This window comes from Hemitrygon akajei, chromosome 10 (assembly GCF_048418815.1).
Source record: "Hemitrygon akajei chromosome 10, sHemAka1.3, whole genome shotgun sequence".
In the NCBI taxonomy this organism is placed as follows: Eukaryota; Metazoa; Chordata; class Chondrichthyes; order Myliobatiformes; family Dasyatidae; genus Hemitrygon; species Hemitrygon akajei.
This window is the reverse complement of record NC_133133.1, coordinates 90,233,706-90,251,669: the sequence shown is the minus strand read 5'-3', so window position 1 is coordinate 90,251,669 and position 17,964 is coordinate 90,233,706. Positions and strand designations below refer to the sequence as shown.

General features: G+C 42.8%; 1 protein-coding gene across 4 annotated transcripts in view; it reads left to right on the top strand.

Moving 5' to 3' along the window:
• LOC140734529 (sodium- and chloride-dependent neutral and basic amino acid transporter B(0+)-like) overlaps positions 1 to 17,964 on the top strand; it is a 141,148-nt gene that overhangs the window by 77,404 nt on the left and 45,780 nt on the right. For all 4 annotated transcript variants that reach the window (XM_073058611.1, XM_073058612.1, XM_073058610.1 and 1 more), the window contains 2 exons: positions 766 to 906; positions 11,419 to 11,647. In XM_073058611.1, the coding sequence (XP_072914712.1) occupies positions 766 to 906; positions 11,419 to 11,647 (370 nt within the window). The remainder of the gene's footprint in view (positions 1 to 765; positions 907 to 11,418; positions 11,648 to 17,964) is intronic.

The following is a 17,964-nucleotide window of genomic DNA, read 5'->3' as shown; positions in this document are numbered from 1 at the left end:
AGGTGGACTACAAGATATATAAATCATGAGCACTTCTTGTTTAAAGTGATATTTAAAGGTCTTTCTTCTCACTGAAAGAACAGCAGCAATCCTCAATCCCCTGAAATACGTCCCTTGTCCCAAGGATTTCAATCCAGGACTTTCGGTGCATTTCCAATTGTCCTGGAAGCCTGCCCAAGGTGACAAAATGGTTGGGCAGACTGGGGTATTAGGATATTGGGAAGGACAAATGAACAACTAAACTACATATAGAAAGTTGAATCTGTTTAGCACAATGACCGGATCTCTGAGTATACTGGACTGGCTGTGCTGGACAGGAACAACACATTTCAGTGTTTGCTCTCTGTTACAACTCAAACAAACTTTGTAGTTTCGTAAATAAAAAATTAATGTCAGGTGCTTTTCACTTCGCGCTGAGTTCAGGGGTCAAGTTGATTGGCCAAGATGGGAAGAGCAAGAGGTAGTGATGGGTAGGTGGGCATTGGACCCTGGTGATTATGGGATCAGGAAGGAGAAGGTGAGGATGGTTAAAGACTGAGCAACAAAGAGGGGTAGTTGGTTGCTGTGGTGGAAGTCATTAGACATTGCTGTGGTCAAGGGTTTGAGAGTTTACAGGGAGATGTGAAGAGCTACAGTGTTTGGAGTTAGAAAGATATTTGAGGTGGTGAGGAACACAGTCCTACTTTCTCAGTAAGTTCATGCCAAGTACAATTGTAAATGTATCAGTAATTCAGAAAAACCTAACAATCTTCTCTCTATGACCAGGTGGTTTATTTTACTGCATTAATCCCTTATATGATTCTAACCGTACTTCTGATTCGAGGACTGACCCTGGAAGGAGCCTATAAAGGGATTGAATTCTATCTTGGAAGCCAGTCAGACTTCTCAAAGTTGGCTAATGCTGAGGTAAACTAACCAGGATAATCTACTAAATTTCAGATGTGTTTAGAATTTTTTTCATTTTTAACTTCAGCATTTTTCATTTCCTTGGGATATTTAACATCTTTGTGCATTTTGTGTTTTAATGAGAAAACTAATATCAATCATCACACTCAAATTTGTGTAAAACTTATCATGCCTTTTGATGATTTTGCTAATTTAATTCATGGTCTTACCATCTCAGTTTATCAGTCGAGGGGGCGGAGGGGCAGGGTTCTGAATGGAGAGACTGAATAAGGTAGGAAGCTGGAGGACAGGGTGCAATGATATTGCCATCATGAAGATTCCTGCTTTCTGAAGCAAATTTAACAAAAGCTTTCTTAGGTGACCAGTCTCTTCAATCCTTGGGTTATGTATTGGCTCAGTGTTTGTCATGACAACGAGCAGTGCCCACTTTCACCTCCCGTTATATGGGCAATGTTAGTGGGCCCTTTCAATATTGGTGGTATTCTGTCTGAGTCACTGAGTTGGAGATGGAAACAAGGAATTCTCTATGTATAACAGTGAAGCAACAGGGTAGGTCCTCAGACAACTAGACTGAAGGATCGTCAATATATCAGCTATAGAACCGAGAAGGAGGTGAGATGTCATTGGGTAAATTCAATGTAATCTCTGTTACAGGAGCAGAAATAAAGATACACGAGGAAGAGTGTTCACAGAAATGTTAAAGCAAATTTAAAAAGTTATAAAGACTTAACAAAGCAGGAAAATAGAAGTTTCTTTCTCTTTTAATACAGTTAATTTTCAGTCCCAGAGAGAGTGATTGGCAGTAATTAATACGTGTCAGTTAATTAAAAGAACAGTGATGTTCTTTTAAGAATGACACAAAAATACTTTGTGGCAATTTCAGTTCAAATCTGCAGTATAGGAGCAGGAACTACTGTCATTCTATCTGGAATATTGAAGCCATTTTCAGATGACTGCAGCACCAGTGGTGAGGGCCAAGAAAGCATGATCAAAGGAGGTGAAGGAATGTCTACAGGACTGCTTTGAGTTGGTAGACTGAACAGTATTTAGGGATTCATCTTCAGATCTGAATGAATATGCCACTGTTGTCACTAACACCTGGATCACTGAGGATGAACCAGGAGATTCAAGATTCAAGAGCAGTGTCCACAAATATACAAGTTCAGGTATGACCTATGGAAGGCTATTTTAAGAGCAAAAATGTCAGGAAACGTAGTGGAGGTTTGAGCCAAAAGCAAAGCAGCAGAGACAAATCAACAATAAATGATAAATGTAATAGAGTTATGGAGAAGTATAGCACAGAAACAGGCCCTTCAAACCATCTAATCCATGCTGAACCTCTACCAACCATGTACCTATCAAAACCGCGCTTAAACATTGAAATCGGGCTCACGTGCACCACTTACATTGGCAGCTCATTCCACACTCTCATGACCCTCTGAATGAAGACGTTTCCCCTCATTAAAATTTTCACCTCCCACTCTTTTTTCAATCTTTTTATTGATTTTTTTAAAAAAGTGTGTATACAAACAAGAGTATAATATCTCTGGTATATATGTCAATAGCAGTACCTACAGAAGGTATGTATTGGTGGAACGCAGCAGGCCAAGCAGCATCTATATGCAGAAGGTAAAATAAACAATGTCAGAATCATACACAGTGTTAAGCTACAATGTATAAATTTGATATAGAATGTATAATTCTCCTCTTATCAATTTATGAAGAAAGGAAGGACTATTAGAAATGTTTATATAGAAGAGGAAAAAAACACTATTGTAAACAGAAGAAAAAGGACTGGGCATTCCATCCTGAGAGAGAAACCAAGGGAACAGAGACTCTCTGATCAAACCCAAGGATCTGAAAAAATATCTGGAAGAGAATCAGTACAAAAATCAGATCATATGAAAATATTGAATAAAAGGTCGCCAGATTTCTTCAGATTTGAAGGATGTATCAAATGTCGGACTTCTTATTTTCTCTAAACTTAAACAGGACTTGATAAAGGAAAGCCAATAAAAGGTGGTAGGAGGGATAAGGTCCTTCCATTTAAGTAAAATGGCTTTCTAGCCGATAAGTTTGAAAAGGCTATCATCTGCTGAGCGGAAGCAGGAATATATCTTGCTTCCGATGGAATAATCCCAAAAACAGCTGTAAATAAGTTTGGTTGTAAATCCAGATCCAGCACTTTAGATAAGGTTTTAAAAACATCTTTCCAGAAATTCTCCAACTTTATGCAAGACCAAAACATGTGAGTTAAAGTGGCCACCTGAGTATGACATCTATCACAAATAGGATTAATATTGGGAAAACTACAGGCTAGTTTATCCTTTGACGTATGTCCCCGATGCAACCTCTCACCCTTTACCCAGACTCTAGTTGTAGATCCAACCAACCTCAAAGGAAAAAGCCTACTTGCATTTATCTCATCTATACCCTTCATACTTTTGTATACCTCTATCAAATCTTCTCTCAGTATGGCCAAAAAATGTAGTCCTAACCTGTTCAATCTTTCCTCATCAGGTCCTCCAGACCTGGCAACATCCTTGTAAATGTTCTCTGTACTCTTTCAACTTTGTTTACATCTTTCCCATAGGTAGGTGTCCAAAACGGCATATAATATTCCAAATAAGGCCTCACCAATGTCTTATACAATTTCAACATAACATCCCATCTCCTGTACTCAATACTATGTTTATGATGGCCGAAGTGCCAAAAGCTTCTTTTATGACCCTATCTACCTGTAACATGAATTTCAATGAATTATGGACCTATATGCCCATATCCATTTATTCGACCACATTCCTCAGTGCCCTCCCATTCATTGTGTAAAACCTACCTGGCTGGTCCTACCGAAGTGCAGCACCTCACACTTGTCTGCATTAAGGTCCATCTGTAATTTTTTCAGCCTTTTCTCAAGCTAGTCTAGATCCCACTCCAAGCTGTGATAACCTTCCTCGCTGACCACCACAACACCAATCTTGCTGTCATCCACAAAATTGCTGATCCAGTTAACCACATTATCATCCAGATCATTGATATACAGTGCTGAAAACAAGTATTCACCCTCCTTGGAAATTTTCATGTTTTATTGTTTTACAACGTTGAATCATAATGGATTTAATTTGGTTTTTCCTGACACTGATGAGCAGAAAAAGACTTTCATGTCAAAGTGAAAAAGATATCTACAAAGTGATCTAAATTAATTACAAATACAAAACCCAAAATAATTGATTGCATTAAGTATTCACCCCCTTCAAGTCAGTATTTAGTAGATGCACCTGTGGCAGCAATTACAGCCCTGAGTCTGTGAGGATAGGTCTCTATCAGCTTTGCACATCTGGACACTGCACTTTTCCCCATTCTCTTTACAAAACTGCTCAAGCTCTGTCAGGTTGCATGGCGATCGTGAGTGAACAGCCTTTTTCAAGGTCAGCCACAAATTCTCAATTGGATTGTGTTCTGGCTACTGATAGACCACAACAGTACATTAACTTTGTTATTTTTAAGCCACTCCTGTGTAGCTTTTGCTTTATGCTTGGGGTCATTGTCTAGCTAGAAAACAAAACTTCTCCGAAGTAACTGCTCTCTTGCAGACTCCAGGATGTCTCTATATCTTGGTGCATTCAATTTTACCCTCTACCTTCACAGGCCTTCCAGGGCCTGCTGCAGTGAAGCATCCCCACAACATGATGCAGTCATGCAGTCACCACCATTCTTCACGGTAGGGATGAATAGCTCAATTTTGGTTTCATCAGACCATAGTACCTTCTTCTAGCTGACTTCAGAGTCTCCCACATGCCTTCTGGCAAACTCTAGATGAGATACCATTTGATTTTTTTTCCAACAGTAGCTCTCTCTTTGCCACTCTCCCATAAAGTTGCGACTGGTCAAGCACCCAGGCAACAGTTGTATGCGCAGTCCCTCCCATCTCAACCAATGAAGAGTTGTCATAGTGTCTTTCTTCACTTGTCCCCTTCTTGCACAGCCATCAGTTTTTGAGGACTGCCTGCTCTAGGTAGAGTTACAGCTGTGTCATATTCTTTCCATTTCTTGATGATTGACTTAACTGTACTCCAAGGGATATTCAGTGACTTGGAAATGTTCTTGTATTCAACTCCTGACTTCTGCTTTTCAATAACCTTTTTTCAAAGTTGATTGGAGAGTTCTTGTCTTCATGGTGCATTTTTTGCCAGGATATTGATGCAACAGCAATTGGACCTTCCAGATACAGGTGTATCTTTACTACAATCAGTTGAAACACCTTGACTGCACACAGGTCTCCAAAAACAGATCTCTATTTAGAACATAGAACATGGAATTACAGCACATTACAGGCCCTTCAGCCCACAATGTTGTGCTGACCCTCAAACCCTGCCTCACATATAACCCCCGCACCTTAAATTCCTCCATATACTTGTCTAGTAGTCTCTTAAATTTCACTAGTGTGTCTGCCTCCACCACTGACTCAGGCAGTGCATTCCACGCACCAACCACTCTCTGAGTGAAAAACCTTCCTCTAATATCCCCCTTGAACTTCCCTCCCCTTAATCCAAGCATCCTGGTAAATCTCCTCTGTACCCTTTCCAATGCTTCCACATCCTTCCTATAGTGAGGCGACCAGAACTGGACACAGTACTCCAAGTGTGGCCTAACTAGAGTTTTATAGAGCTGCATCATTACATCGCGTCTCTTAAACTCTGTCCCTCGACTTATGAAAGCTAACACCCCATAAGCTTTCTTAACTACCCTATCTACCTGTGAGGCAACTTTCAGGGATCTGTGGACATGTACCCCCAGATCACTCTGCTCCTCCACACTACCAAGTATCCTGCCATTTACTTTGTACTCTGCCTTGGTGTTTGTCCTTCCAAAGTGTACTACCTCACACTTCTCCAGGTTAAACTCCATCTGCCACTGCTCAGCCCACTTCTGCATCCTATCAATGTCTCTCTGCAATCTTTGGCAATCCTCTACACTATCTACAACACCACCAACCTTTGTGTCATCTGCAAACTTGCCAACCCACCCTTCTACCCCCACATCCAGGTCATTAATAAAAATCACGAAAAGTAGAGGTCCCAGAACAGATCCTTGTGGGAAACCACTAGTCACAACCCTCTAATCTGAATGTACTCCCTCCACCACAACCCTCTGCCTTCTGCAGGCAAGCCAATTCTGAATCCACCTGGCCAAACTTCCCTGGATCCCATGCCTTCTGACTTTCTGAATAAGCCTACCATGTGGAACCTTGTCAAATGCCTTACTAAAATCCATGTAGATCACATCCACTGCACTACCCTCATCTATATGCCTGGTCACCTCCTCAAAGAACTCTATCAGGCTTGTTAGGCACGATCTGTCCTTCACAAAGCCATGCTGACTGTCCCTGATCAGACCATGATTCTGTAAGTGCCCATAGATCCTATCTCTAACAATCTTTTCCAACAGCTTTCCCACCACAGACGTAAGGCTCACTGGTCTATAATTACCCGGACTATCCCTACTACCTATTTTGAACAAGGGGACAATATTCGCCTCTCTCCAATCCTCCGGTACCATTCCTGTGGACAATGAGGACATAAAGATCCTAGCCAGAGACTCAGCAATCTCTTCAACTCGCCTTGTGGAGCAGCCTGGGGAATATTTCGTCAGGCCCCGGGGACTTATCCGTCCTAATGTATTTTAACAACTCCAACACCTCCTCTCCCTTAATATCAACATGCTCCAGAACATCAATCTCACTCATATTGTCCTCACCATCATCAAGTTCCCTCTCATTGGTGAATACCAAAGAGAAGTATTCATTGAGGACCTCGCTCACTTCCACAGCCTCCAGGCACATCTTCCCACTTTTATCTCTAATCGGTCCTACCTTTACTCCTGTCATCCTTTTGTTCTTCACATAATTGAAGAATGCCTTGGGGTTTTCCTTTACCCTACTCGCCAAGGCCTTCTCATGACCCTTTCTTGCTCTTCTCGGCCCCTTCTTAAGCTCCTTTCTTGCTACCCTATATTCCTCAATAGACCCATCTGATCCTTGCTTCCTAAACCTCGTGTATGCTGCCTTCTTCCACCTGACTAGATTTTCCACTTCACTTGTCACCCATGGTTCCTTCACCCTACCATTCTTTATCTTCCTTACCGAGACAAATTTATCCTTAACATCCTGCAAGATATCCCTAAACATCGACCACATGTCCATAGTACATTTCCCTGCAAAAACATCATCCCAATTCACACCCACAAGTTCTAGCCTTATAGCCTCATAATTTGCCCTTCTCCAATTAAAAATTTACCTGTCCTCTCTGATTCTATTCTTTTCCATGATAATGCTGAAGGTAAGGGAGTGGTGATCACTGTCCCCCAGATGCTCACCCACAGACAGATCTGTGACCTGACCCAGTTCGTTACCTAATACTAGATCTAGTATGGCATTCCCCCTAGTCGGCCTGTCAACATACTGTGACAGGAATCCATCCTGGACACACTTAACAAACTCTGCCCCATCTAAACCCTTGGAACTAATCAAGTGCCAATCAATATTAGGGAAGTTAAAGTCACCCATGATAACAACCCTGTTATTTTTGCACCTTTCCAAAATCTGCCTCCCAATCTGCTCCTCGGTATCTCTGCTGCTACCAGATATTAATTAATATGTAACTTCTAAAACCTATTTGCTGCACCAGTGATGACTTTGTGTGTCATATTAAAGGAGGTGAATATTTATGCAATCAATTATTTTGTGTTTTTAATTGTAGAGATCTGTTTTCACTTTGACACGAGAGAAGTCTACTTCTGTTGGTCAGTGTCAAAAAAGCCAAATTAAATCCACTGTGATTTAGTGTTGTAAAACAATAAAACTTCCAAAGGGAGTGAATACTTTTATAGGCACTGTGGATGACAAACAGCAATGGACCCAGCCCGAATTCCTATGGCACTCCACTAATCACAGGCCTCCTGTCAGAAGCAACAATCTTCTACCAACACTCTCTGGCTTTTCTCACAAAGCCAATGTCTAATCCAATTTACTACCTCATCTTGAAAGCCGAGTGACAAAACTTTCTTGACCAACCTCCCATGCTGGACCTGTCAAATGCCTTGGTAAAGTCCATGTAAAGAACATCCGGTGTCTTGTCTTCATCCACTTTCCTGGTAACTTTCTAGAAAATGTCTAGGATTGGTATGTCAATTGGTTAGATATGACCTACCACACATGAAGCCATGCTGACTATCCTTAATCAGTCTCTATCTATCTAAATACTCATATCTGATGTCTTAGAATACATTCCAAAAACTTTCCCACTACTCATGTCAGGCTCACTAGCCTTTAATTTCCTGGTTTACTTTTAGAGCCTTTCTTAAACAGCGGAACAACATTGACGATCCTTCAAACCTCCAGTACCTCACCTGTCGCTGAGGATGATTTAAATATCTCTGCTAGGGCCCCGGCAATCGCTGCAGATGCCTCCCACAGGGTCTCAGAAAACACTTCTCATGTCCTGGGGATTTATCCCCCCTAATTTACCCCAAGGCAGCAAACACTTCCTCCTCTGTAATCTGTAAAGGGTCCATGAAGCTCTTGCCTATTTGCTTCACTTCTATAGACTCTGCGTCCATCTTCTGAGTAAATGCAGATGCAAAACATTCATTTAAAATCTCTCCCATCTGTTTTTGCTCCACACATGGATTGCCATTCTGATCTTCCAGAGGACCAGTTTTTTTCCCCTTAGCATCCTTTGCTCTTAATGGCTTCGGACTCTCCTTCACCTCATTTGCCAGGGCAGTCTCGGGTCTTCTTTTATCCCTCCTGATTTCTTCAATTGTTCTCTTGTAGTTTTATACTCCATAAGTACTTACCTGCCTCTACCTGCTATGCACCTCCTTTTTCTCTTATCCAGATCCTCAAAATCTCTTGAAAACCAAGGTTCCCTATACCTGTGATCTTCACTTTTTATTCTGACATGTACATACAAGCTTCGTACTGAAAACCTCCCACTTACCAAGTCCACCTTTGCCAGAAAACACCCTGTCCCAATCCACACATGCCATATCCTTTCTGATACCATCAAATTTGGCCTTCCTCCAATTTCAAATCTCAATCCACGGACCAGACCCATCCTTTTCCATAATTACATGGATACTAATGGCATTATGACCACTAGATGCAAAGTATTCCCCTACTCAAAGTTCTGTCACCTGCCCTTTCTCATTGCCTAATAGCAAATAAAGTATCGCACACACTCTCACTGGGACTTCTGCGTACAGATTCAGGAAACTTTCCTGACAAACTCTATCCTATCTAGTCCTTTTACAGTATGGGAATTGCAGTCAATGTGAGGAAAGTTAAAATTACCTACTATAATAACCTTCTGTTTCTTGCAACAGTCTGTGATCTTTCTGCAAATGTGTTCCTCTATTGCCCAATTAATGTGGTCATACCTTTCTTATTACTCAGTTTCACTCATAATGCCTCACCAGACAAATTCTCTGGTCTGTCCTGACTGAGCACTGCTGTGACATTTTTCCAGACTAGTAACACTACCCTTCCTCCTTAATACCCTCTCGCTCCATTGCATTTTAAACAATGGAACCCCGGGTTATTGAGGTGCCAGTCCTGCCCACTCTTGCACCCAAGTCTCACTAATGGCTACAATATAATAATTCTGTGTGTTGATCCAATTAGCAGAAGTGTTCAAGGACATCTTGAAAATCTCAGTGCTGCAGTCCGAGGTTCCCACCTGCTTATAAAGGGCAACAATCATTCAAGTGCCCAAGAATGTCAGGGTGAGCTGTCTCAATGATAATCGCACAGTTGCATTTACATCGACTATTATGAAGTGCTTTGAGAGGTTGGTCTTGGCCATAATCAACTCCTGCCTAAGCAAGGACCCAGACCCACTGCAGTTTGCATGTTGCCATAATAGGTCAACAGCAGATGCAATCAAACTGGCTCTCCATTCAGCTTTGGATCACCTGGGTAGTAATAATACCTACATCAGGTAGGTATTGAGATTACAATTCAACATTCTACACCATCATACACTCAGTACTAATCAATAAGTTTCAAAACCTGAACCTCTGTACCTCCTTCTACAACTGGATTCTTGACTTCAAAATCAGGACACCATAGTCAGTTCAGGTAAGATGTAACATCTTCTCCTTGATGGCAATCAACACTGGTGCACCTCCTGGATGTATACTTAGCCCACTGCTCTAGTCTCTCCACACCCATGACTGGGTGGTTATGCACAGCTCAAATGCCATCTAGAAATTTGCAAATGACACAACTATTGTTCGCAGAATTTCCGATGATGACAAAGAGGCACACGGGAGAGAAATAGATCAGTTGGTTAAGTGGGATTGAAAGAACAACCATGTACTCAATGTCAGTAAGACAAAGGAATTGATTGTTGATCTCAGGAAAGGGAAATCAAGGGAGCACACACCCATCCTTATCAAGGGATCAGAAGTGGGAAGGCTGAGCAGTTTCCAGTTCCTGGCTGTTAGCATCTCTGAAGATCTACCCTGGGTCCAACATATTGATACAATTACAAAGAAGGCATGACAGTGGCTATATTCCATTAGGAGCTTGCGGAGACTTTCTATGTCATCAAAAGTGCTTGAAAATTTCTCCAGATGCAATGCAGAGAGCATTCTAACTGGTTGAGTTACCATCTGGTATGGAGAGACCACTGAACAGGATCATAAAAGTGACACATAGCTGTAAATCAGCCAGCTCCATCATGGGTACTAGTCCCCTCCTACATCCAAGACATAATTCAAAACATGGCATTTATCATTAAGGACCTCCATCACTCAGAGCATGCCCTCTTCTCATTGCTACTATCAAGAAGGAGATACAGGACCCTGAGGTCACACAGTCAATATTTGAGGAACAATACATTCCATAACATTTGACAGTGCTATTAAACCTGATTTAGTTCTTGAAACTTATAACAGAATGGATAGCAACTTTTGGATGTCTTCCTTAACCTAAAGGTGCTGTGACCTTTCATGGTGAACTAATATTTTTGGATATTTGATTTTATGCAAAAATTAATAATAGATTGTATCAACAAATCTGTGATTTTAAACCCTCTTGATTTTTATTCCATTAAAAAAAACATAATTAGCCAAAAATGTAGCCATTTCTTTTTACTCCACAATCAATGTTAAAATAACGATATTATTAATTAAAACATAACATTTTAATTTGACAGTGCAAAAGTTTCTTTTTCCTATCTTTTAGGAAATAAATAGTTCTCACTGACTTTGTATCCTACAAAATTGCGCGTCTGTGAAGAAAAAAAATTCCTTGACAGGAATTAGTGGAGTGGAGTACAGAATTATGACTGTTGATACGAGATACCAGTGAAGTTTTATTCCTAGTTGTCTGTTAAGTAGTGAAACCAACCCTTTCCACGTGGCTCAGGGTGAACATCACTTTATCTGCTGTGAATGAGTTCAAGTGAAATTTCCCAATGCTAATTGATTCTATCTTATTTTCACTAGGTCTGGAAAGATGCAGCAACTCAGATTTTCTTTTCCTTCTCTGTGGGCTGGGGAAGTTTAATAACCCTTTCGTCCTACAACAAGTTCCACAACAACTGTTACAGAGACACCATCATTATCTGTGTTGTTAATTGCGGTACAAGTGTGTTTGCTGGGTTTGCCATCTTCTCCATCCTTGGACACATGGCTCACGTGCAAGATAAACATGTTTCAGAAGTTGCTCAGTCAGGTACCTGTGATCTCTAGTCCAATATATGCTGATGTTTATGGAATAGGGTCTGTTGAATTTCTTTCTGCACATTCACTTCATCTATTTTTGGAAGTGCAATCTGTTCATCAAGTAATGAGATAATAATGACAAGTATGTGCCTTTAAATGAAAAATAATTAACAATTTAGAAAAAGACAAGAATGTCAGTGAAGATTGAAGAAAGGAGGGAAGCCACAGAAAGGAAATTATAGATCAGTTAGCCTGACCTCAGAGGTTGGAAATAGGCTGGAGTCAATTGTTAAGGATGATATGGAGTACATGGTGACACAGGACAAAGTCAGCATGGTTCCCTTAAATGAAAATCTTGCCTGACGAACCTGTTGAAATTCTTTGTGGAGATTACAAGTAGGATGGATAAAGGGGATTCAGTGGATGTTGTATATTTGGATTTTTAGAAGCCCTTTGACAGGGTGCCACACACGAGGCTGCTTACCAAGTCAAGAGCCCATGGTATGACAGGAAAGGTACTGACTTGGTTAAAGCATTGGCTGACTGGAAGGAGCCAGAGAGTGGGAATAAAAGGATCTTTGTCTGGTTCGCTGCCAGTGACTAGTAGTGTTCTGTAGGGGTCGGTGTTGGGACCACTTATTTTTATGCCATACATCAATGATTTAGACAATAGGTGCAGGAGTAGGCCATTCAGCCCTTCGAGCCAGCACCGCCATTCAATGTGATGATGGCTGATCATCCACAATCAGTACCCCGTTCCTGCCTTCTCCCCATATCCCTTGACTCTGCTATCTTTAAGAGCTCTATCTAACTCTTTCTTGAAAGCATCCAGAGAATTGGCCTCCACTGCCTTCTGAGGCAGAGCATTCCACAGATCCACAACTCTCTGAGTGAAAAAGTTTTTCCTCAACTCCGTTCTAAATAGCCTACCCCTTATTCTAAAACTGTGGCCTTTGGTTCTGGACTCCCCCAACATCGGGAACATGTTTCCTGATTTAGATGATAGAATATACAGTGGCATGCAAAAGTTTGGGCACCCCTTGTCAAAATTTCTGTTACTGTGAATAACTGAGTAAAAGATGACCTGATTTCCAAAAGGCATATAGTTAAAGATGAGCAAAACACACAAAATGCTGGTGGAATGCAGCAGGCCAGGCAGCATCTATAGGGGCTGAGACCCTTCGTCAGGACTAACTGAAAGGAAAGATAGTACGAGATTTGAAAATAAGAGGGGGAGGGGGAAATTCGAAATGATAGGAGAAGACCGGAGGGGGTGGGGTGGAGCTGAGAGCCGGAAAGGTGATTGGAAAAAGGGATACAGATCTAGAGAAAGGAAAGGATCATGGGACGGGAGGCCTAGGGAGAAAGAAAGGGGGAGGGGAGCACCAGAGGGAGATGGAGAACAGGCAGAGTGATGGGCAGAGAGAGAAAGAAAAAAAAGGAGGGGGGAATAAAACAAAAAAAAACTAAATATGTCAGGGATGGGGTAAGAAGGGGAGGAGGGGCATTACGGAAGTTAGAGAAGTCAATGTTCATGCCATCAGGTTGGAGGCTACCCAGCCGGTATACAAGGTGTTGATCCTCCAACCTAAGTGTGGCTTCATCTTGACAGTAGAGGAGTCCATGGATAGACATATCAGAATGGGAATGGGACGTGGAATTAAAATGTGTGGCCATTGGGAGATCCTGCTTTCTCTGGTGGACAGAGTGTAGGTGTTCAGCGAAACGGTCTCCCAGTCTGCGTCGGGTCTCACCAATATATAAAAGGCCACACCGGGAGCACCGGATGCAGTATACCACACCAGCCGACTCACAGGTGAAGTGTCGATTCACCTGGAAGGACTGTCTGGGGCCCTGAATGGTGGTGAGGGAGGAAGTGTAAGGGCAGGTGTAGCACTTGTTCCGCTTGCAAGGGTGAATACCAGGAGGGAGATCGATGGGAAGGGATGGGGGGGACGAGTGGACAAGGGAGTCGCATAGGGAGCAATCCCTGTGGAAAGCAGAAAGAGGGGGGGAGGGAAAGATGTGCTTGGTAGTGGGATCCCATTGAAGGTGGTGGAAGTTACAGAGAATTATACGTTGGATCCGGAGGCTGGTGGGGTGGTAGGTGAGGACAAGGGGAACCCTATCCCGAGTGGGGTGGTGGGCGGATGGTGTTGAGGGCAGATGTGTGGGAAATGGGAGAGTTGCATTTGAGAGCAGAGTTGATGGTGGAAGAAGGGAAGCCCCTTTGTTTAAAAAAGGAAGACATCTCCTTCGTCCTGGAATGAAAAGCCTCATCCTGAGAGCAGATGCGGCGGAGGCGGAGGAATTGTGAGAAGGGGATAGGATTTTTGCAAGAGACAGGGTGGGAAGAGGAATAGTCCAGGTAGCTGTGAGAATCTGTAGGCTTATAGGAGATATCAGTAGATAGGCCTTCTCCAAAGATGGAGACAGAAAGATCAAGAAAGGGGAGGGAGGTGTCAGAAATGGACCAGGTAAATTTGAGGGCAGGGTGGAAGTTGGAGGCAAAGTGAATGAAGTCAACGAGCTCAGCATGCGTGCAGGAGGCAGCGCCAATGCAATCGTCACTGTAGCGAAGGAAAAGAGGGGGATGGATACTGGTATAGACTTGGAACATGGACTGGTCCACAAAGCCAACAAAAAGGCAGGCATAACTGGGACCCATGTGGGTGCCCATGGCTATACCTTTGGTTTGGAGGAAGTGGGAGTAGCCAAAGGAAAAATTATTGAGAGTAAGAACTAATTCCGCTAGACGGAGGGGAGTGGTGGTAGAGGGGAATTGGTTAGGTCTGGAATCCAAAAAGAAGCGAAGAGCTTTGAGACCATCCCGGTGGGGGATGGAGGTATATAGGGACTGGACGTCCATGGTGAAAATAAGGCGGTGGGGGCCAGGGAACTTAAAATCATTGAAAAAATTCAAAGCGTGAGAAGTGTCATGAACATAGGTGGGAAGGGATTGAACAAGGGGGGATAAAACAGTGTCAAGGTATGCAGAAATAAGTCTGGTGGTGCAGGAGCAAGCTAAAACAATAGGTCTACCTGGACAGGCAGGTTTGTGGATCTTGGGTAGGAGGTAGAAACGGCAAGTGCGGGGTGTGGGAACTATGAGTTTGGTGGCAGTGGATGGGAGATCCCCAGAGCTGATAAGGTTAGTGATGGTATAGGAGACAGTGGCCTGGTGCTCCTTAGTGGGGTCATGATCAAGGGGTAAATAAGAGGAGGTATCAGAGAGTTGTCGCTGTGCCTCGGCCAGGTAGAGGTCAGTACGCCAGACAACAACAGCTCCCCCCTTATCAGCGGATTTTATAGTGAGGTTGGGATTGGTGCGGAGGGAGCGGAGAGCAGAGCATTCAGAAGGAGAGATGTTGGAATTGGAATACGATGTGGTGAAGTCGAGACGGTTGATGTCCCGTCGGCAATTAGCAATAAAGAGATCCAGAGCAGGCAGAAGACCAGAGTGGGGTGTCCATGAAGAGGAGGAGGGTTGAAGACGGGAGAAGGGGTCATTGGTGGGGGTAGGAGAGTCCTTGCAAAAGAAGTAAGCTCGGAGACGGAGCCGGCAGAAGAAGAGTTCAGCGTCATGGCATACGCGGAACTCACTGAGGTGTGGGCGAAGGGGGACAAAGGTGAGGCCCTTACTGAGGACAGAGTGCTCTGCCTCAGTGAGTTGAAGGTCGGAGGGAATGGTAAAGACCCGGCATGGATGAGAGATGGGGTCAGAGGGGTAGGGTGGCTGGTGGTGTCGGTGGAGAGGGGAGGGTTGGGTTGAGAGGAAGATGGAACATCTGAGGGCCCAGGAGCTGACGATGGGATCTGAGGGAGAGCGGATTGCAGAGTGGTGGTGGGGGAAGGGGAGACGGGAGTCACATTCGCAGCATGTGAAGATGACATGCTTCTTTAATATTTTAAGCTAGATTACTTTTTTTTCCATCTTTTACAGTTTCAAACTAACAAAAAAAAAAGGGTCCAAAGCAAAAGTTTGAGCAGCCTGCATGGTCAGTACTTAGTAACATCCCCTTTGACAAGTATCACAGCTTGTAAAAGCTTCCTGTAGCCAGCTAAGAGTCTTTCAATTCTTGTTTGGGGGATATTTGTCCATTCTTTCTTGCAAAAGGCTTCTCGTTCTGTGAGATTCTTGGGCCATCATGCATGCACTGCTCTTTTGAGCGACTGTGAGGGACATGGCAAAACCTTCAGCTTGCGCCTCTTGAGGTAGTCCATTGTGGAGTTTGCGGTGTGTTCAGGATTATTATCCTGTTGTAGGAGCCATCCTCTTTTCATCTTCAACTTTTTTACAGATGATGTGATGTCTGCTTCCAGAATTTGCTCGTATTTAATTGAATTCATTCTTCCCTCAACCAGTGAAATGTTCTCCGTGCCACTGGCTTCACAAGCCCAAAGCATGATTGATCCACCCCCATGCTTAACAGTTGGAGAGGTGTTCTTTTCATGAAAGTCTGCATCCTTTTTCCTCCAAACATACCTTTGCTCATTGCGGCCAAAAAGTTCTATTTTAACTTCATCAATCCACAGGACTTGTTTCCAAAATGCATCAGGCTTGATTAGATGTTCCTTTGCAAACATCTGACACTGAATTTTGTGGTGAGGACACAGTAAAAGTTTTCTTCTGATGACTCTTCCATAAAGGTCATATTTGTGTAGGTGTCGCTACACAGTAAAACGGTGCACTACCACTCCAGAGTCTGCTAGATCTTCCTGAAGGTCTTTTGCAGTCAAATGGGGGTTTTGATTTGCCTTTCTAGCAATCCTACGAGCAGTTCTCTCAGAAAGTTTTCTTGGTCTTCCAGACCTCAACTTGACCTCCGCTGTTCCTGTTAACTGCCATTTCTTAATTACATTACAAACTGAGGAAACAGCTACCTGAAAGCACTTTGCTATTTTCTTATAGCCTTCTCCTGCTTCGTGGGTATCATTTATTTTAATTTTCAGAGTGCTAGGCAGCTGCTTAGAGGAGCCCATGGCTGCTGATTGTTGGGATACAGTTTGGGGAGTCAAGGTATTTATAAAGATTTGAAATTTGCATCAGCTGGCCTTTCCTAATGATGACAAGCCATAGCCCTAACAAGTTAATTAAGGTCTGAGACCTTGGTAAAAGTTCTCTGAGTGCTTAAGTCTCTTCGGGTGCCCAAACTTTTGCATGATGCTCCTTCCCTTTTTTTTCCACTCTAAAATTGTACAAAAAAAAAATGCACTAATCTTGCTTAAAATGTTGAAAAGAATGTTTCATCTTTAACTTTATGACTTTCGGAGATCAGTTCATCTTCTACTCAATTAACTATTCATAGTAACAGAAATTTTGACCAGGGGTGCCCGAACTTTTGCATGGCACTATATGGCTTTGTTACCAAGTTTGCAGATGATATGAAGATTGGTGGAGTTGCGGGTAGTGTTGAGGAAACAAAAAGGCTGCAGAAGAGGAGAATGGGCAAGTAAGCGGTAAATGAAATACAATCTTGGAAAATGCCTGGTCATGCATGTTGGTAGAAGAAATAAATGTGCAGTCTATTTTCTAAACAGAGAGAAAATCCAAAAATCTCATATGCAAAGGGACATGGGACTCCTTGTGCAGACACACTAAAGATTAACTTGCAGGTTGAGTCAGTGGTGAGGAAGGCAAATGCAGTGTTAGCATTCATTTCAACAGGTTTAGAATACAAGAGCAGGGATGTGATGCTGAGGCTTTATAAGACACTGGTGAGGCCTCACTTTGAGTATTGTGAACAGTTTTGGGCCCTTCATCTTAGAAAAAATGTGCTGCCATTGGAGAGGGTTTTGATAAGGTTCACAAGGATGATTCCAGAAATGAAACAGTTATCAGATGAGGAATGTTTGATGGCTCTGGGCCTGTACTCGCTGGAATTTAGAAGGATGAGGGGGATCTCACTGAAACCTTTTGAATGTTTAAAGGCCTAGACAAAGTAGATGTGGAAAAGATGTTTTCCATGCTGGTGGGGGGATTCTAGGACAAGAGGGCACTGTTGTGTCTCTGCACAACCTCATATCAATTAAATAAAAGCACGTACGTGGGAGATGGCTTCACATTGCAGTGAGAGCAACAGATAGTCAACAGATCAATACGTTGAGCTAGGCGGGCAGGGGCTCATTACTCTAAAAGAAATAGATCCATACATCACAGGCACAGCCTCAGGATAGAGGAGTATCCATTTAAACCTGAGGTGGAGAGAGATTTCTTTAGCCAGAGGCTGGTGAGTTTGTGGAACTTATTACCAAAGGCAACTGTGGGAGACAGGTTGCTGGGTGTATTCAAGGGTGAGAATGATAGGTTCTTGATTGGCCACAACA